We start from the raw sequence: 22,250 nt of genomic DNA on the forward strand, positions 1-22,250 counted from the left end.
CCCTTTGGGCACAATCAAGGACATGTTCAGAGAATGTTCCAGTTAAAATCTGTCAGAGAATGGTACCCTCTCTGTCTACCCACTTAGTTGGCAAACCAGTGATAAATATGACTGCTAGTAAAAAATATATTAGATTACACTATTAGTATTCATGCCCTTAGTGCCTGACAGTTGCCTTATCACCCATATTTAAATATTTGCCACTTTGCCTATCAAGACTGATAGAGACAGTGTGTTTGTGTGAGTGTGTGTGAGAAAGAGAGATGCATTAACAATGTGGGACCAGTTCTGCCCATACACCATAGCTCTCAACAATCAGCAAACACGGATAGAGGAAGTTAATTTTTCCCAATGAGGCTGCTCATTATTAATGTCCTGTTGTCTAGGAGACTGTCTGCCTCTGCCGTTGCCTGAGTGGCACCTTACCTCCTTCTGGTCATGAGCTGTCATTGTGTTGCATTGTGGATTCTTGGTAAAGGATCCTACTTTAGCAATTGCATGAATTCATTAATAAGTGAAAACTGCCCCATGCATGTTCCTAAAATATAATAATATTCATGAAATAAACAACCTTTTCATGGCTCTGTGGCTGTGAAACTGATTGCATTGTTGCATATGTAATTCACATATTTACAATGTTGAACTGTACTGGTACTAGCATATTGGATTTCAATTTGTTGTCCCCTGTGACTAGTTCGTTGATACTGTTCTTACTTTGCCCTTTCAATATCTGTGGGCTCTCTTGGTAATTCAGTTGGCTAATTAAGATTCTGGTGTTGGGTTGATATTAACATGTGTTTCTGAAAGGAATATTTGTCCTCTCAAAAAAAGACTAGTATAATGTAGGTTGAGGAGCCTAATCTTTGTTATTCAACCAAGGTTTATAATTTAAAATAGTATTTGTAGATGTCATTATAGTAAACCTTAGGCACAGGAACAATATTTGGAAGACTATTCAGGCTTCTGATTGAACTTGTGGGTATTCACAGAAGTAATGTCAAGCTTCACTGGTATTAGTCCAAATCTAATGAGATCAAATAGCGCAATAGTGTATAACTCCAACACTAGAGTCTTGCTTAACCGGTGCTTCATTCCTATTGGACAGTGGCTGGTGGACGCTAAGTGCTGAAGAATCTTTTGTTCAAACACAAGAAGCGCGCTGGAAGTCAGTCCCGGCATTGCGCAGTGGATATGGATGTGGACGCCTCGTGCGCTCTGATCTTTGGCGCGAAGAGGCTGCACTCAGCGGCGCGCAAGGTGGCTAAATGAATCACCGCCCTCCCGGCTCCTCCAGCGTGCAATGGCTTAACAGGAGAGACATGAGTGTCCGAACGGAGGACAACATCAGCTTGTGCCAAAGGGCCCTTCAGATCGTTACGGAGCTCTGTCTAGCGGGGCATGTAGATGGGGAGAAATGCTCGGCTATATTTCCCTTGGAGAGCAACATACCAGGTAAAGGGAGCGCAGGTAAATAGGTCAAAAGCAACTTCTTCTTCCTGACCCTCTCCTTAAAGCTTGCATCCCTCTATTGTGTCATGGTTTGGTTTCTCTGGCGTCAACCTGCTGCACAAGGTAGTGTGAGAATGATGAGTTGAACAGTAAAATGCGTGTTAAGTTAAACTTCAGCTGTCTCAACTTTCCCCTTGAAGCACTGCAATATAATCATGTAATATGCGCGATTTAAGTATAGGACTAGCGTAACTTGTAGGGGGGAAAACATGTTTAGAATGTTAAATAATCATGGAGAGGTTGTGCTGTGTCCTCATGTCGCTTTGAGCTACGCTCAACAGGTGAAACATCTGTGTCTGCAAAGGGAAAAGACTACACCTGTTGCAGCATCAGTGTATGCTCGTTTTCCCATGTCATTGTGCTTGGTTCTGGCGTGTGCAATCTGATGGTGTGATAGTCTGATTGTGTGAGACCGATAGCTTGTTGAACGAGGAGATGTGTTCTCAGTGATCTTGCATTCATTGACTCCACCATGCGCCAACTGACCGGCATGTCTGAAATTAGTCATACTGTTGGCTACCAGTTCGTGTTCTAAACATAGATCCCCTTCTGTCAAATAAACCCATTTATTTGGTTGATAATGTCTCTCTCATTGATTTGGTGAAAGTTATATTGTAGCCAACTCATCAGTGCCTTTTTAATTTTATGGTAATGCTTGGATAAGATGTTGAAACAGTTCTACATTCTACATATGTATTTTTTTGTAGAGTTTCTTAACAGCATGTCATTATTCCCTCGGGGTTGATGTGAGTTGCATAAGACTGTAGCAGCATTGTTACTGGTGCAATAACGTCTCTGATTTTGCGTAAAGCCTAACAGATGGAAATTGAATTGGTCGGTCAGTCTGATTGCATTTATTGCAGTATTTTTTTGCTCTTCTAAACTAAATGGAGTTAAATCCGTGATAATTACAACACAGTTACACAATGTATTATATTACTTGAAGTGATAACTGCCTAGGCCTACCTGCTTGTGTCATTTCCATAACTACACTTACATTTGCAAACCAACTTAAATGAATTGTACATCTCAGCAGTCTAGCATACCTGTTAAAGTTATTAGTCTGAAAAATAAATAGACGATTTTAGTGCCACTTCATATAAAGTGGGACTGATTATTGCCTGTAGATCTGGATTCTTGTTTTCATATGGCTTTGAGATGGTGCACCACAAAGCATCAGTGTCCTTGTGAGAGTGAATGAGCAACAGGAGAGGGAATAACACGGAGACAGAACACAGCAAAGAACATGACATCATGCAGTGCTATCAGTGAGAAAGGACATATCTCCTGCACATTGCAATCCACACACAGGCGTATACTGTCCAACTTTATTTATAAGAAACCATACAATTGTGTAACATGCACACAATGGAATGCATAATGCATTTTGTAACAGCCTGTGGTAAATCTTGGTTTGTATATAGTTGCAGAGGAGGGGTAATGTGGTTTCCGAAAGTTGAATTGTCAACTTGATCAAATATGGCCATGAAGAGCAATGTATCTGTCCTGTCCATGTGAATGTCTTGGAATGACGCTGTATGACTTTCTAACTTCCTCTGATCTTTACCAAACGAGGGCATTTGCATCCTCCTCTTTTACAGCTTGCTTTCTCTCTTCTCTTTTTTTCTCTTGCATGTTTGTCTATCATGCTCCGACCATCGCTTGCCCGTCCTCTCTCTCCCTCTGTCACTCTTTCTATCTGTCACTGTTGATCCCTGTGGTCGCTCGTAGACATCTCTATCAGTCTCCTTGCTGTGGTCGTGGGTTTCTGTGGACTCGCCCTGTTGGTAGTCTCTCTCTTTGTCTTTTGGAAGCTGTGCTGGCCCATCTGGAGGAGCAAGGCCCTCTTGTCCCACGTCGACAATGGCCCCCGGGTCGGGCTCCCCGAGGCCCCTCCACCGCCCCCCCAGCCCGTCACACCCCTCCAAAAGGTGGCACCAATGGAGGAGGAGAAGAAGCCTGTGCCAGTGGTGAAGGTGAACGGGCGTTGCAGCTCCGTGAAGCTGCTAGAGGCAGCCATGAAGATCAGCCAGACATCCCCGGACATCCCTGCTGAGGTGCAGACGGCTCTCAGGGAGAGGCTGGGCCAGCAGGCCAAGATTCAGAGGCAGACCACCGACCCCACCTCGTCCTCCAGGTAACATTATTGGACCTCTCCCAGAGTAGTGTCCCAGTCACTTTCCTGTCACTAGGTCTCAACATTCTGTTGGTATACATTTTTGGTGGCACTGGTTCCAAGGATTTCTGTGTTATGTTATGTCATATGCATGCACAGAGCTGTGCACACATATAGCAAAGGCAGCGGAGGCTGCTCAGGGGAGGATGGCTCATACTAATCGCTCCAGCCATTACCGCGGGCCCGTCCTCCCCAATTAAGGTGCCACCAACCTCCTGTGAGTGAAGGTTATGAACATGATGCTTTCAAACAAGTGACATCAAGTGACAAATGATAACACTTGAACCTTACACATCAAGTATAGCCATGACAAATATCAATAAGACAGTTCAGGAGAATTTGTGACGAATGACCTTAAACTGATGACCTGAAGGAACATCTCCCATGGTGCTTGTCAACAGGGCGACAGCACGCCCCCTTGCTCCTCACACACACAGAAACCCTGTAATCACCCCAGGTCACATCTTGTGTTGGGCGGGCGTGAGTCACGCTGCCATGGCAACAGCGGTAAGCGACCCCGGTAATGAAACAATCAGCTGCTCTTCTCTTTGTTTTCGGGGGCTGTTTAAACGAGCGCGTCTGTAATTAGCGCCGCCGCAGGTTGAGAACTGACGTGCTGCGAGGCGCTCGTCCGACTGAGACCCACTGAGCAGCTGCACTCCATCTTCTGCAGGAAGCCATTATTGGCACTTGCTTTAGTTTGTCATTAGGAACGTTGATGCAATTTATAGAGCCTGGCGCTTTTCATGAATTACACACTGACGAAGAGGGCAGAAAGGGCTAATTAAATAGTGTCTCATCACTTTTTGAGTTGAATCTCCCTCAGATGCTCTTGCAAGCTTTTCATCTAGGGGAAAAAAAGAACATAAGGAAAGATTCAAAGAAGGAGAGGACTTGTTGTATATGATTGAAAAGTATGATCAGTAAAGTTAATGGCAGGTTTATCATCATGTTTCTGTTTATCTCTTGAAAGTATGTTTCCCAGTGCTCTCAGAGTAAGACACTTAAAAACCTTTTACTGCAGTGGGCTAAATCAGGGACACAGAGAGTGTTTTTTGGTAGTCTTATACAACTCTAACTTGAAACAAAAGTATAGACCTCACACACATGGTTATGGACTTTTAAAAAAGAAGACACCTGTACCATGTCAGATATAGAGTTGAAATGCATTCAGTTTTGAGTTTGAATCCTAATATTACACTTTATATACATCATATAAGACTGAAATATAACAAAACTGTTTGACATGGAAACACCAGATTTTCAGCTGTTTCATTTTTTTGACATGAATTATTAATTAGGAAATTATTAAAAATATGAATAATATTCCACCCATAAGGCCACTAGGTCATTTGACTGCAGGAAAGGGCTACAAATATCTAAATATACATGTACCAGTCCGGCTGAATCTGAAGCACGAATCTATAATTTTCAATACAAATCATCACAATCACGACACAAGTAAGGACTGCATCTATAGTACATCCAAGTAATTAGGAATAATTAGATGATGATACACTGCATGAATGCATCAATTTTAGGAGACGTGGATAATGTATTCATGCGAGACGAGGTGGGAGGAGACGCTTGGTGTCACTCTGGCCTTCAGGGCAAAACTATGAGGCTTTGCAACCATGTGACTTGCAGAGCGGGTGATTACCATGGAGAAGAGCAACAGATACATTCTGTTAACATCGATCCTCTCCGACAGCTACATCAGTATTCACTGCTCATGCATTGTGCAGACACATTCTAAACAGAGGCAATGTCCAAGGGCAAGGGCAAAGTCAGAGAGAAAGAGAGTCTTGTTCAGAATGTACTGGTCTACTCAAATTGTGATTTTCAGACATTCCTCCACCAATCTCTGATAAAATGCTACAGAGCAGTATATATCAATACATCACCTCATCATATGTTACATCCATAAACAGCGCCAGGTGGTATGAGACTGGGGATTTGTCATGCTGTTTTATTACTGTACGATTTACCTCCCTGCGAGAGATTAAGATTTTGACATTTTCATTGGTCACTTTTTTTACGGGTGGAAACAGAGATCTCTGACACCTGCGAGAAGTACCATATTTTGGTGGGCTCCTGAGTGGCACAGCGGTCTAGGGCACTTCATCTCAGTGCTAGAGGTGTCACTACAGACCCTGGTTCAATTCCAGGCTATATCACAACTGGCCATGATTGGGAGTCCCATAGGGTGTTACTAAAGTTTGGCTGGTATTGGCCTTGGTTGTAAATAAGAATTTGTTCTTAATTGACTTGCCTAGTTACATTTTTTTTATTTTTACATTTAGCAGATGCTCTTATCCAGAGTAACTTAAAGTAGTGAATGTGAAAGTAGTGAATTCTTGTACTTTTCCTCATACTAGTCACCCATGGGAATCAAACCCACAACCCTGGCATTGCAAGTGCCATGCTCTACCAACTGAGCACACAGGTTCAATGTGAGTATTGAGACTGAGAGCCCATCCCTGATCCTATAAGATTGAGAAAGTGGAGGACAGAAAAATTGTTATCTTATGGAAGAAAATAATGAATGTGGCTCTGGAGAAGAAGTGTATGTAGGGAGAGGTAGAGAAAGAGAGAATGTCTTTACTGGAGTTGGGATGGCAGGCCTGCAAAAACTGATTCTGGGTCAGGGCTGACACAACAGGGAGGAATATGTGGGCAAATGTGGATGAAATCCGCCAGCCTCCTCCATTATCAACTCTTCCAGTGTATACTATTCATCCTCTTGGATGCCGTTCTCTGAATGTTCTAACAACTGTATCTGAATCAGCTGTAACTGAATCATGGGAGGTTGTAAATTGATGTCCCTTGTCTGAAATAATAGGACTCCCGAAGTATCCTTCACAAAGAACATTGTGTCTTATTATGTCCCAGAACATTTGCTAGAACATGCAAGGCACCTCTACATATGAGGTTTGAATATAATGTGATGGTTTTTTTCATATCCCATATGTGTTAGGGTTAGATTTGAAAATTTGTACCAATACTAACCGTGGCGGATTAATGTGATCTTCTTATTGGCGTCAGTAGGGGGGGGTGGGGGGGGGGGGGGGGGGGGTTATCAGTTGCTAGGTGACAACCGGGAGAAGTACAGAACAGTGGTTTGCTCAAAGTATGTAAGTCATTATCAGTAGATGGACCTGGGCTCAAGGTATCCCAGGTAATGTTATTTTCCAAAAGAAGTCCTGTGAAAAACAACTCACTCAGTCACGTAGCTTCTGAGCTTCATAAGAGTTCAATCATAAAGTAACTACATCACTACTGCTGGGGCGGCAGGGTAGCCTAGTGGTTAGAGCGTTCACATCCCTGAGCTGGCAAGGTACAAATCTGTCACTCTACCCCTGAACAGGCAGTTAACCCACTGTTCCTAGGCCGCCATTGAAAATAAGAATTTGTTCTTAACTGACTTGCCTAGTAAAATAAAGGTAAAATAAAAACTTGAAAGCCAGTAACATCTTTCTCGTTAATGCTGAGAGAATGGATTAACAACATTAAAGTGCAAAAAATTATCTCAACAAACATTTTCCTACCAACAGTAATACTAGAACTACAAGAAGAAGCAAGGAATTGTAAAAACACCAATGAAGTAAACTAGTTTCAGCAACAAGAAAAAATAATGGCTGCCACCCCTGTCAAACAGATAAAAATGTTGTCAATCTTCAGTACATTTCACCTATAGCTGCCGTTTCCATTACACGTCTCAATGTTTTGTTATTGTTGCGACATTGCTTTTGTCTTATAACCCTGGGTCAATGGAAACCTGCGTATTGAAAGGTACCAGGAACCGTAGATGACTGATCTCCTTTTTCAACAGGCACAATTCATTCCGCCGCCATCTGCCTCGCCAGATGAACGTGACGAGTGTGGACTTCAGCATGGACACGCTCCCCATCCGCCAGTCGTCCACCGTAAGCATCGGCCGCATCAAGCCCGAGCTCTACAAGCAGAAGTCTGTGGACTCCGAGGACGGGACCCAGGAGCCGGTGGAGACGTGCGGTAAGCTGAGCTTCTCCCTGCTCTACGACTACGAGGAACAGGCGCTGGTGGTCACGATCCTCAAGGCCCTGGAACTGCCGGCCAAGGACTTCACTGGCACCTCCGACCCTTACGTCAAGATCTACCTGCTGCCAGAGAGACAGAAGAAGTTCCAGACGCGTGTCCACCGCAAGACGCTCAACCCCACGTTCGACGAGGCCTTCTGCTTCCCCGTGGAGTACGATCAGCTGTGCAACCGCAAACTGCACTTCAGTGTCTACGACTTTGACCGCTTCACCAGCCACGACATGATCGGCGAGGTGGTGGTGGACAACCTCTTTGAGCTCTCCGACCTCTCGAGGGAGGCAGTGGTGTGGAAGGACATTCACGCTGCGACCACGGTGAGTGGGCTGGGCCTCAGCTAGTTGAGATAGGTGTAGTACATGGAGGATATCGGTATGTGTGGAGATCATTGGATCAGTGATCTCAACAACTGATGGCTCTGTAGGTCGTAACTGTAAGTCGCTCTGGATAAGAGCGTCCGCTAAATGACTCAAAATGTCAATGTCAATGATGGTGGAGTAGATTTCAGGGTGGAGCTGTGGTCAGTCTGCCGTAGTTAACATTTGCATAGTTTCTGATGGGGTCGTGCACTGCACATAATCTGACTTATTTAAGGAAACACTTGACATTTTTAAGTCTCTGTGCATTATTTGATTGGATAAGGTTTTAAGTCCTGGAATCATCCGCACTGTATTACATGACTGGTAAATTGCATGTGTTGTATAACCTCATTGCCAGGAGCAGTGAATTTAGAATCCAAGCACCCACACAACACCTCCGAAAACTGAAGTACACACTGTAGACTTAAATATAGCCACGGGCACAATTCTCCTTTGTTCTTCACCTTTATCCCTTCACTGACATACTTGGGTATGATAGTGCAGTTTTATCTGAGCCCACACACTTCTTACTCCTCGGTAGCGTTATCACAGTTTGTTTACTCAACAGCTTCTGTTTATGAATATTATTGTTTTGGTGGTATTTATTGTGTCTGAAGGTCATGGAGATAGATTAATGGTTAATTAATCAGTTGATCTCTGAACGGTGTACTGTGGAAAACAGAACAAGAGTGGATCAACTTGAAAGAAAGTGCACTGTGTATTTCAGATTAATCATCAAGAGCACAATTGAGCCCTAACCTCTACAGGTACTATTTGACTCTGGCCAACAAAGTTACACCAGTTTCTTTCACATTATATAGGCAGGTTTAGGTGAGTTTAAAGAAGTCTGGGTTTTAAGCCATTGGAGGGGGATTGGCTGGACATTGATGCAGTTATCCCATGTCAACAGCCATGGTGTTTACCTCAATGTGTAGTCTGTCTCCAGGAAGTTTGTAAGTGTTACATAATGTTTACTGTGTGCTGCGAGGAAATTACACTTTCAAAAGCTTGAGCATCCATAGAGACATCAAGTTTACTGCTACTTTGACTGTGGTTGATAGTGTTGATTATGAAAGCTACAATTGAGCTGGGCTATTGAATATAATGTGAGACTTTTTTCAAGATTGCCTACAACAGAAGAAAAATTTAACAATTATTGTAAATATTCAAATATCTCCCTACGTTGTTGTTAATGGTTAGACATATATTTTGTCTGGTGTTTGATTGTTATTTATGTCTATCTTGGGATCATTTTATCTCACCTTCCTGTGTTGATTTAGTTTATGTCTCTGGGCAATTACGTTGCCTGAACTGCCGTCCAACAGAGGGGAATGAGGATAAGGATGTTTGAATGGATAATGACTCATAGCAAATGCAGTTTGCCATACATTTTATTTTGACAGTGTTTCATTCCACCTTTTTTAATTTACATTAACGAGAGTCCTTTTAAAAGTGTCTTCCTTTATGCAATGTATTTGGAGATGACCATTTACGGTGACTTTACTCGTCACTGTCTGACAACAATACATTGATCATGTCGTGCTCTGGTGTACCAAAGTAGTGTGTACTTTGTGTTACCTACTTCCTTGAATTCTCAAAAAAAAAAATGCATGCAACTACATATGAACAGAAAAAACACAGGAAAATCAGAGGTTAGCCTAATTTGAAAAACCCTCTGTGTATTTACACTTCAAGCAATTTTCAATTTAATGTGGAAGCAAAATTGCACAAAGTAATTTGTCACAACAAATGACATTAATATGCCCTAGCCATGCCTCACATTCAGCTGAAGATTATTATGTATTGTATTTCAAAACCTATTTCCCTTGGCTAGATTGATGTATTTTTATGCATGTGACCCTTTGTGTCAATTGCATGGGTAGAAACCAGGCAGAGAAATGGGAGGGGTGTCAATGCCTAAAACAACCTATGACCTGCCTATGAGGGTCACGGTTTGAGACGTAGAGTTTTTCCCGCCTTGCAGCTGTTTGTGTGGGTGTCTGTGCTGAGATTGAAAGTACGGGACACAGAGTTAGTCGGAGCTCACAATGGTTAGGTGGGTGGGGGTGGTGCTTTGGAACACACCATGGATGGAGGTCTGGGGGGGTATTGACACTGTTTTGATGTTCAGAACTTCTAGGGCTGGGAAGGCATCCTCTGTTTCATCCTCTGTTATATTTTTATTGTGAAACTCCTGCATGTCAATACATTGATGACACTGGAAGACTGCATCAACGTATCTCAAGTAAAGATTCTGTCCATGGAGAGCAACTCTTATGCAACCCTTATTCTAAGTCTATTTTTATATGGTGACATTCTGTGAGAACACACAGATCTATTTCTAACTACAATCTTGGAAAAAAGGTGCTATCTACCTATCTATCTATCTATATTTATTTGGTGTCCCCATAGGTGTCCCCATAGTGTCCCCATAGGAGAACACTTTGAAGAAGCATTTTTGTACCAGGTAGAACCCTATTGGGTTATATGTAGAACCCTTTCCCCGGAGAGTTTTACATTGGACCCCACAGAGTTTTACCGAGAACCAAAAAGGGTTCGACCAGGAACCAATAAGGGCTCTCCTATGGGGCCATCCAAAGAACCCTTTTGGAACCCGTTTTTCTAAGAGTGTATGTAAACACACTAAACAAAAATCAGTGCTCTAGTGAGATGCCTCCCAGTCAGTCCTCTGTGTTCTCTGGTTGGCCAATCAAATTTTATCTCTGGAGTGCTTTTTATTAACTCCGATTAGGTATTAATACAAGCACACCACATGTTCTTCTTCATGTTCTTCTCTTTCAAGTCAGTCCATCTGATGCTGTTTGCTCAGACTACAGTAGTGCTCCAGTCTAAACTGATCCATAAACACATTGTTTTGAGGTGATTCCTCATGACACTAGAGCCAAAAAAAAAGACCACGACTTTGGGGATTTTCACGAAATGTAATCCATAGAATTGGTCCTTTGTAGTATCCTAAAGCATAAATGAGAAATAAGTAATTGAAGTTTGAACATTTGTGACATTTTTGCCTTACCCAGGCCTCCTTTAAGACTCCATAGAGTTTCATCTGTAGGTGCTACACAGCTCAAATTGGTGTCATATTAAGCTTTACAACTTTCTCTGTAATATGAGTAGTATTTTGTATATATTGTATATTAACAATAATAATAATTTACATACATTTATGAATATTGAAAAATACAAACAAACTATTAATTTGGCAAATGTTTCTATATGCTCTATGGATATACCAAAGTTCCAGAGTGGGATCTTTGTTAGTTTTAAAGTTATTGTCCATTTTATACAGAGACATTGTCATAGAGGCAATGTAACCAGGGTTCTAAATAAATAAATAAAAATGTTGGTCCTTGCATCTTAAAAAGTTAGGAGCATCACATTAACATTTAGAGTACCAGAAAATATGATTTTAAAATTGATTGAGTCACAGCCTTTAGTGAGCCGATTTGAATTCAAACTACTTTTGAAGCACATATTGTACCCTACAAACTAATATGTAACTATGGAAATACATTTCTTTATGATAAAGGCTAAAATGTTGATACAAATACAAGTAATTTGTAGAATATTAGGTTTCTACATTGTGTAAAAAACACTTTTTCCTATGGAGATGCTCTTTAATGTCAGTGACTTTCAGTGATGCATATCTGTCATTTATTGCTATGATCATTGATCTCCTGAAGAAGCAAACCCCTTTCCATTCTTTCTGTGTCCCCAAATGTTTGGATACACTGGTACAATAATACCAGGTTGTTAGCTAGCTAACTAATGAGGTAACATTACTGAACACGGTGTTAACGGCCTGTGAGTAGTTTAAGAACGGACCACAACATGGGGTGCGTTCATCTGCCCAGGTGTTGCCGACGCATGCCAGACCATTCAACGCCTGGATAGGTATTTTACGTAACAGTTTACCACATCATTATGTTATAATAATCTGGTGCCCGACGGAACATTCGGCGACGTGACACGCAACCATTGGTTGATGCATGCAACGTCTGAGCATCGTTAATGAATACCAAATGCGGCCCGCCAGTGGAGCTGCATCGCCAAAGCGCAATAGAAGGAACAAAATGTAGCATCGGTAATACGGGTCACAACTTTTAAACGGTTTGGGCTAGAGACAAGCAGTTTTCTCTGGAGTAATGATGCAATCAACACGGTCACAAACCTCTAGGACACTCGGAAGCAGCGAAGCCTAATCATTACAACAATTTATCTGTCAGATTATTTTCTAGGAGCACTGGTGCTCCCAAATTAAAATTAGCACAGCAAAATATTTAGAAGTGGTAGCGCTTTAAAACCCTTAATGTGACCAATCACAATCCTCATTTTACTTGTATCTTTGCACATCCTGCGAATCACTAGCAGAGGGCGACCATTTTGAATACACATTCCCTCTGTTGGTAATGTTTACGATTGGATTTGTTCTAGTTTCTAGTTCTAGTTATAATGTTCTCTCTCAGTTTTGAGGACACCTCTGGGTGTTCATACTTTGTTTAAATCAATTTGCGCTAATTGCTTTCCTAAAAGAGTTATTCTACAGCAACAGTGCCCTTTCCTTGATGCAGTGTTCCCCTTGTCTTTCTCCAGGAGAGTGTGGATCTGGGGGAGATCATGTACTCTCTATGCTACCTGCCCACAGCAGGACGGATGACCCTGACCGTCATCAAGTGCCGGAACCTCAAAGCCATGGACATCACTGGCTCCTCAGGTAACAACAATACAAAACTGACAGGCATTTAGGCTGGGCCTTAAAACATGATGGTTCTCTGAATAACAATGAGGGACAACTGTAAATGATGGTGAAGGATAAAGTATACAAAATAAAGTCAAAATAAAACATAATAAAGTCAGTTTGAATGACACTGAGGGGCAGAGTTTTTACAGTTAATGCCGTTTTGCCTGCGGCTGATGCTGTGCATGTGTTTGTACACATGCATATACACACACTCTCATTCAAAAACACACATACATGGGGATACACATATGTAAACAGTGCCAGACAAGCACTCAAACATATACAGTTGGCCTTGCTGTTATGATTTTAGTTGTCCTTGATGTCCATTGTTGTTTTCTGATTTTTTTCTCATGAGTTCATTTTCTTGGTTGTTTGTGCATTGGGGGCTTCTTGGGGGTGGGGAATGGAATTAATTAAATGTTTAATTATTTAATTATAATTTTTTTCTGTGGGGGGGGGGGGTACTGTAGGAGGGGTCTCGGAGGATTCGCGTCCCCGTTTTTTTTTTTTGCCACTGTGGGAGATCTGTCGACGTGCCCTTGAGCAGTGCGTTGACCCTGGATGCCTCTGTGTGTCACTCTGAATGGGAGTCTGTTGGATGACTGGTGTGGTGTAGTTGTTGAGTGGCTTCACTGCAAGTATATTGTATGTTTTGGATATTCAATAAATGTAAAAAAAATAATAACAAAACAAATATATATAATAAACTGTTAAGCTCTAAAAGAGCAAGCAAAGAATCAAAAAACATAATTACGTCAGGCAATATGCTGTACCTTAGATAAGAGTAGTCAGGGAGATACTTCTTTCATGTGTTTTCACTGTTTGTGGTGAAATTGTAATAGAAGATACATTTTGACTTACCTTGTCAAAAAAAGATCACTGGATTTAGCCAAACTGAATAATTGAATGTAGCCATCAGTAGCTGTGTGTGGGTAAAATCACTGAGCAAGCCAAGCCTGTAAAAAAGCCATATTACAACCTATGTTGTGATAATTGCGTTGTTTGCTCTATAACCCATGTGTTCATACACCACCATGATATATAATTAGGCCGCGACAGCAAAAAGACAAGTGTCACACAGTGGCGGAATAAATTCAACTACACATACATTAGTTTGATCATAAAACAGGAGAACAACATCTGTCTGGTGAAGTCCACAAAGCAAATATTTAATGTAATAAAACAATGATATCACCTGCAGCATGGATCAAGCAATAACATTTTTTTTTGACAGTTATGAACAACTACTGATTTTTAGAACCACAGTTACCACAGGTCAGCACAAAGACAACAGGAGCACTGCTTCTGCTATTCCAGCACCATTTCAACTTAAACATTTAAACATCCAATCAACAAGGCTCAATTTATATATGCTCAGTATACTGAAAACAAACTTAAAGATCTCAAAAACACTTTAGTCCAATAAATGTTGCTAAATATCATGTGGCAGTCCATGGTATTGATTTCTGTCTGTGTGTGTGTACGTGTATGTGCACGCAAGTTAAACAAAACATTTTGACTCACCGTACTTGTAGACTAGTTGAACGCCAATTAGGGTTGAATGGCAGGAACCCGGTTACTGAGATTTCCATCCCAAGGATGGAACATTTGTAAAATAGAGAGAAAATATGCAACCCTAACTCCAATGCCATCCTCCTCTCTTTCATGTTGGCAAATTGGTCTATGGCTCTGTCATACAATACACTTTATATTTTTGTTGTCATAGGCTAGCAGGCCTAGCTAGGTAGCCTAACTTCTTAGCATTGGCAACAATGAACCAACTAAGTTAGCTAGCTAGTTAACCTGAGCCTAGTAGGCTACATATTGAACTTCAATCGTCTCAGGCCAGTGGCACAACATTAATTTATAGTTAGATCAGAATCGCCTTCATAATCATTGGCCTGTACAGAGTCCAAATCCCCATCTCGATCCATGGTTTAGGAAAGAGACGATTTAGCAAGCTAGCTACTGCAGGATATCAACACCAGTAGACCAGAAACAGACAAGTTTTTCTTGAAAATAACGTTTTGCTTCAGAAGTGATTTGATTGGTTTGAAGCCAAATCTAAACTGGCCTCCCTTGGGGGGTGTTTTTTTGCACCAGGATAACCCACAGTTGAGCTCAATGTTATCAAGGGAGGCCAATTGCTTGCTGGCATCAATCAAATGCTACGGCGGCCACATGTTATACTCTTTTGGTCCAGACAGCATCAGATACATGGGCTACACATACTGAGACAGAGGGGTGCTGTTTTCCTATCTCTGATGATTTCTTCAGTGAGATTCAGCAACTTGCGAATTGATGGAAAATGATAAAAACCGAGAGAGACGAAAGATAAATGATTGATACTGTATATTTGCATTTTTTATTGGTCAAATATTTTGGGAAGCCTGCCTTCCCTTGGCATCCATGAATACACGCCACTGGTTGCCATTACCTGCAATCTACACGACTGACTTCATGGAGATGCTATTTGTGGCACACAGATCCCTATGTAAAGGTTTCCCTGCTCTGTGACGGACGGAGGCTGAAGAAGCGGAAAACTACCACCAAGAAAAGCACACTGAACCCTGTGTACAACGAGGCCATCATCTTTGACATCCCCCCAGAGAACGTGGAACAGGTCAGCCTGTCCATCATGGTGATGGACTATGACCGGTGAGTGAAACCACACTAAATACAACACCCACAATTCAACACATGTGGTGGTCATAAGCATGCTTGTACAGTACACACATGCACTGAGTATATAAAACATTAAGAACACCTGCTCTTTCCATCACAGACTGACCAGGTGAATCCAGGTGAAAGCTATGATCCCTTATTGATGTCACTTGTTAAATCCACTTCAATCAGTGTAGATGAAGGGGAGGAGACAGGTTCAAGAGGGATTGTTAAGCCTTGAGACAATTGAGACAGGGCTGTGTGCCATTTAGAGGGTGAAAGATTTAAGTGCATTTGAACAGGGTATGGTAGTAGGTGCCAGGCGCACCGGTTTGTGTTAAGAACTGCAATGCTGCTGTTTTTTTCACACTCAACAGTTTCCTGTGTGTCTCAAGAATGGTCCACCACCCAAAGGGCATCCAGCCAACTTGACACAACTGTGAGATGTATTGGAGTGAACATGGTCCAGCATCCCTGTGGAATGCTTTTGACACCTTATAGAGTCCATGCCCTCAACGAATTGAGGCTGTTCTGAGTGCAAAAGAGAGGGGGGTGCGCAACTCAATATTAAGGTGTTCTTAATGTTTGGTATATAGTCAACAAACAAGTACTTGTTTTTTTAAAAACATTTACATTGAAGGTGGAATGAGTAATGTTTTAACTTTGAGTTGAACTTGAACTCAGGTGAACTTCATCAACAGAACTTTTCACTCAAATCCTGCAAGTGCCGCTATACAATATAATCATGACCACTTACCAGAATGCTCAGGAGCCACATAATTCACTGTAATTAACCAAACCTAGGTTTAGAATTATTTCATCAAACTAGCACTCAGCTTTTAGGTGTCATATATATATATTTTTTACACTCAAGATTTTGCATGTTTGTGTGTGTTTGCATAATGCCCACAGGGTGGGCCACAACGAGGTGATAGGTGTGTGTCGGACTGGGCCAGATGCTGAGGGCCTGGGGAGGTACCACTGGAACGAGATGCTGGCCTACCCACGCAAGCCCATTACTCACTGGCATGCCCTGGGAGAGGTAGAGGACTGTTCGTTTTTTTCCCTCAAAGTAAGAGGAGGTACAAGTCAATTGCAGGACTTTCCAGAGCTCCCACAATGCTTCGCTGCATCACTCTGGTTTTCTGAGAGAGCAGATAAAGCCAGAGGTCTTGCAGCCAATCATAGAGCTTGAGGAAATAACCCTGTCAATTTCAACAGAGATGTGTAATAGTGCAGCATGACAAAGATGCAAGGATGTTGTCTGTACTAGAACAAATACCAATTTTATTCTGGAAACTTAAGGGCTGGTTTGAACTAGAAGCATTTAAAGTAATTGGAGAGTTGGTGCCCTGATATCCACCCAGGATGGTTGGATGGGGTCACTAGCTCGATTTTTACGGTGTGTTCCCATAACTGGGGACCACATATTATAGTGGTGGGCCATCCCTTTTCCTTGCTCTTCAGGAGTAGTAGAGAATGTGAGTTTTAATAGCACAATCTATAAACCGTCTATGAACACAAGACGATATCCTTGAAAAATGCATGAAACATTCCAATCTTTATTATCCGGAGAAATCCTTATTGACAGATGAGTAGTTGAATTTAGACCCATCGGTTGCGTAGGAGAAAGACTTCACCTTGTGGTTGTGCATTAAACAAAGAGCCTTGTCATTCTATTTAGCTTGAACAAAGAAACAAGAACATGGTCCTCCTCTAAATTGAAAATACCTGTAGGATACAAATCTATTGTTAATGCTTTCTTGAATCCAGGTACTTTAGAAAATTGATATTAAAACACAAACAAATAGCAGCTTTGGAGTTCTAGCCAACTCTTGTTGAACTAACCCTTGTTAACTGTCTGTTTTGTCCACAGTGGCCAGGAAGAGCGACAAGCTTTGAGAGCCAGGGGTCTTGTCCTTCCCCCAAACCTCCACAAACTCCATAGGAAACACGAATGGAACCATATGACCTGATAGCAGATTAACTAGATGTGTACAGCTGTGTTCAGAAATGTCCAGTGCCAAGGTTCGATTAGCATTATAGGTTGTGTTTAATCATCATCAATCAGGACTCTACATTACAGAGTTATGACACAAACAACATTGGCACTGAATTCATGTCTTGCAGGAAGTGTTAGCCTACTTTTAAGTTAAAGGCCCAGTGCAGCCAAAATTGGATTTTTCTGTTTTGTATCATTGTATAACTGCTGATGAAACTAACACTGTAAAAGTGTGATCACAATTCCTGAGAGTTGTTAGTTGGAAATACAATAAATTTGGTTAATAGAACCAATGACAAAGAGAGTTCCAAACCTCTCTGCCAATAACAGCTAGTTTTCAGTTTCCCCTCCCCACTTAGACCACTCCCAGACAGTCCTTGTAAAATTATTGCTTGAGAAATAGTATTTTATCTAAAAAGCAATTTTATCATTTTTAATGGAAATCTATTACAGTAAGGAAATTATTTGATAGTGATATAAAAATGACTGCATTGGGCCTTTAAAAACATTCTATAATATGGCCTGATTTTGAAATGCGGTTATGGACCACACATGAGAATGCCTTGTTCGTGGAATCACAACATTTTACATTTAATGTGAATTTACAAATTTCCAAAGTTTGTGTCTTGAATAGTGTTATCCATGATGAATTCTCTAATTGAATCATTGCTTCAGTAACCTTTATCACATACCATTTACAGTATTATATTGCTTGACTGGAGTGGAAAATTAATCTTGGTTCGTACTATGGAATTAATCAACCAATGGTGTACTCCTCAGAGTAAACAGTTTGAATTATCAGAATTCGGTTTTCTGTCCTGTGCAAGCTATTCAGTATAGAGCTGTGAAAACAATTGATTTTACTTCTCAAGAGTTTTATTTCCATTGTACATCGTGAGAGGCACTTGGGTCCGAAAGGCATCATATCAGATAATAGCTTTGCAAAATGGAGATTTCATCCTCTCATTCCAATGGTATTGTATTTGTTTCCTGAATAGCAATTTATTACCACAATACTACCAGTGGGCATTAAGAGAACTAAACTTTGTAACATACTTCAACACTTTCTGGTTGATACATTTGCCCAAGGCATTCTGCTCCTCTCACAGTTATTTAGTGAGTTGCCATTTTCATTTGGGATGATGTGATACTAAAGGGCTAGGCTTGATTCTAAGACCACATGTCAACATAGACATACAGTAGACAAGCCAAGCTGTGCCCTGGGCGTAGCCACAGGGAACACAGATAACCTATCAACTCAAAGGGCTGGGTGAATGTCCAATCCCAGAGCATACAGTAGTTTGCCAGTGGCACATCACTAATGAATGCCAATTGATCCCATTTATTGAAAGAACATGGTGCATATCTTACCATATCACAAGTGGGTTGCAGATTCACTTGTCATAGGATCAACGAGAGTGCAATACGTGGTAAGAGCAGCAGTATTCTCCCGTGGACAGACTACGTAACATAAATGGTACCATAAATCTGTTAGGGGCAATGGGATGTGTCGACTAACAAGCAGAGTACTTTAGGTACTTGTTTTTTTTGGATGTATCAGGATTGGGAAAAGATAGAGTTTCCGTTTACGAGGGTGTAGACTTCGCAAGTCGCGTTAGAAATTGTACTAACACGTCTCCCCCAAGAACTTAATCTGGATTAACTGAGATTAGAGCAACAGTAGCCACACAATGTAGCATGGTGTTTTCAACTCTTGTGGGAGATGAAAGTGAGACAAGCATTGAAGCAACAAAATGTTGAAAATTACAGTGCCTTCAGAATGTATTCACATCCCTTGATTTGTTGTGTTACAAAGTAGAATTAAGATGGATTTAATTGTCATTTTTTGTCAAAGATCTTAACGAAATACTCATGTCAAAGTAGAAGAAAAATTATAAGATTCGTAAAAAAGAAATGTAAAACACTATCTTGATTAGATAAGTATTTAACCACAATCAATACATGTTAGAATCACCTTTGGCAGCAATTTACATCGGTGAGTCTTTCTGGGTAAGTCTCCATGGACCCGATTCCGATTTAGGCATAATTTTCTTTCTTACACACAGCTTTCCTATGCACATCTCAGTAGTTAGTATTCAGACTTCCCTTATGAAGGTGCGTAACCAGCTTTGCAGGCATGGTTCCCTTGCGCATGTTGAATACATTTAATTTGACCGCTGAAAACCCTCCTACTTGCTGGCCAACGGATTTTTGCGTGGAGTTTTCATTCAAGCATGTATCTTTGTATTGATTGGGTGTAAATTTGCAAAAATGTCTGTTTTCACTTTGTCATTAAGGGGTATTGTGTGTAGATGGGTGAATGTACTATTTTTTAAATCCATTTTGAATTCAGGCTGTAACACAACAAAATGGAATTAGTCAAAGGGTTTAAATACTTTCTGAAAGCACTGTATAAACAAAAAGTTTTCTTATTGATTGATACACATTTTAATTGCAAACATGTTCCCACAGCTGCTACACTGAAGATTATAAGCATTTAAATCTCACTCAACGTAATTTGCTTCCGCCAGGACTCAATACACTCAGAAAAGCATGTCTGACCTCGTCACTTCTTAAGAACATTTCAGTGTCCAAGGTCATTTTTCTCTGAGACTTTGCCCAACGTTTTAGCTGTTACTGGAATTGATAGACATCTTTATGATTGCTGAAATGCATTCTACTAATTAATCCAGAAAAGTAAAACCATGCCAATGAGATCAAACTCATTTATGATGTGTTTGAAGCAAGGTAATTTATTTGTTAAAGCTAATGGCTTTCCTTTTTTCTTTAAAATATCGTCTTTGATGTGTATTTCACATGTGCCAAATATGATTTCAAATAGCAACAAAAAAAAAGATTATTAAAATTGTCTCTGACAAATTAATATGGATATTTAGAAGAGTAATTTGTTCTAGTTGTGGAGACAAAAAAAAGTGTTACGGGACAAAGGAAACAAACTTCCATCAATCACTATAAGGTTCTATCTGCAAAAAGATGATTCTAAGAATTGGTTTTAGTTCTGAACCCTCATTGGTTTGAATGGTATCAGCAATTTTGATCTTGAATTCTTTTGAACTTAACATGAATTGGGGTATTTCGAGTACTATATAGGAATTGAACAGAACAAGGCTATGTCAATAACTACATTTTGACTAAAATGCAGATAGAACATTATAGTCCGAAGCTCTCGATTTGTTTAATTTGAGTACATTTTTCTTTACAAGCAGTCCATTGTAAATGCATATGGCCAAGCCCCAGATTCCAATTGTAATTGTGTCTTCTGCAATCACTTTATGGAAAGCCTTATGAAATAAAGCCTTATGATATCGAGTTTAGTACTCAATCTGAAAACATTACTAGAATGAATTTCAGTTGCACATGTGAGTAATAATATGAAATAGTGATGGGCATATCTGAGTCTTTTCGGTGAGCCGAATCTCTTGTCTCCATTCACCTTGAAGAGCTGTTAATTTGGCTCCTAAATGGCTCTTCGTTCAGTAGTGCTTAAAAATGTATGAAAAATATTTGTACAAATCTAATGTCAAGGCTAGAAAGTTGCACACTGTTTTCTCAGATTGTGAAATGTGAGTAAAAAATAATAATTCCTAACTAAATGAAATTGAGAATAGAGCGTGGACCAGAGTAAGGCTTTGTCCTCACTACCTATTTGTTACTGCAGATAATCATAGTTTGCAGCTCATAAAGCAGTAGTAGCAGTATACAAATCAGGGAGGCAAATTAATGGCTCTTTCACAAATGCGATTCAGGTTCCTGACGTTCACCAAAAAGAGCCTTTCAAAAGAGCCGCTAGTTTGCGAATGACCTATCACTAATATGAACATAGAAAATACTAAGGCTGTGTACTGTTCATTTATTTTGCACATTCAAATAATAATGCTTCTGTTCCCAGGCTGGCCCCAATATAAAAACCATAAGTATTTGTACTTGTAGCATGCGAGTCAATATATTGAAGTAGTATAAGAATATCAAAGATCAAAGTTTCATGAATATATAATATAGTATTTTATATTGCTAATATTTTACGTTTACATTTGTACATAGACCTCACAATGCGAATACTTGTATATATCTAAAGTTTACTTCTAAGAACATTTGTTGTTGAAAACTTGTTCAAATGTTACTGTGTATTTATATGGATCGTTTGGTGATAATTTGTACAGCTCAAGCTTGTGTTTTTGGGTGACTTTATACACATTCCATATCAATTGTGGAATGATTTGTCATATTGTAAGCATATCTAAGGCAACCCTCTACTTTTTCGGGACACTCCATGCTTAGGAATTTAGCGCTTTTTAGCTGAGATTGTGTGCATAATGCTAACATCAATAGTATATTTAACAAGAACAGCAATTGTAACTATTTGTCATGAAATGTACAGTTTGTGATAACTTTTGTAACAATTTGCAGTAAACATTTGAAATATAATTTTACTTTATCTGTTTCATATGTATTTTAAATAAATAAAGAACAGATCATAATCTTATGAATTATTGCTGTCAGACATTTTCCGTGCTAAAAAATGTGTGGGTGTATTTGATTGACTGTGTGGTGGATGCATGAATCACTCAGTAGCCTCCTTTAGAAAATGACTCTGCCAAGCACAAAATGTCCCATAGGTATAGTGAGACTGCCCTTACGGAAAACGCAATTTGGTGAAAGAATTACCTAACAATGGATACGTAC

General features: G+C 40.4%; 1 protein-coding gene across 1 annotated transcript; it reads left to right on the top strand.

Moving 5' to 3' along the window:
- The first annotated feature begins 1,186 nt into the window (after nt 1–1,186).
- LOC110490461 (synaptotagmin-10) lies at nt 1,187–22,044 on the top strand. The gene is made up of 7 exons (XM_036944846.1): nt 1,187–1,452; nt 3,241–3,646; nt 7,518–8,079; nt 12,733–12,853; nt 15,367–15,538; nt 16,457–16,586; nt 17,421–22,044. Exons 1-7 carry the CDS (start codon nt 1,266–1,268, stop codon nt 17,490–17,492), a joined length of 1,650 nt encoding a protein of 549 aa, XP_036800741.1. The 5' UTR covers nt 1,187–1,265; the 3' UTR covers nt 17,493–22,044.
- The last annotated feature ends 206 nt before the right edge of the window (nt 22,045–22,250 follow it).

Source organism: Oncorhynchus mykiss, chromosome 15 (genome assembly GCF_013265735.2).
Source record: "Oncorhynchus mykiss isolate Arlee chromosome 15, USDA_OmykA_1.1, whole genome shotgun sequence".
Taxonomy (NCBI): Eukaryota; Metazoa; Chordata; class Actinopteri; order Salmoniformes; family Salmonidae; genus Oncorhynchus; species Oncorhynchus mykiss.

What these genes read in the sequence shown, in the direction of transcription:
- LOC110490461 (XM_036944846.1), top strand. Translation starts at nt 1,266, where the DNA reads ATGAATCACCGCCCTCCCGGCTCCTCCAGCGTGCAATGGCTTAACAGG. An exon ending in CTTGGAGAGCAACATACCAG is followed by an intron (nt 1,453 to 3,240) that starts GTAAAGGGAGCG and finishes GGTCGCTCGTAG; the next exon opens with ACATCTCTATCAGTCTCCTT. An exon ending in GACCCCACCTCGTCCTCCAG is followed by an intron (nt 3,647 to 7,517) that starts GTAACATTATTG and finishes CTTTTTCAACAG; the next exon opens with GCACAATTCATTCCGCCGCC.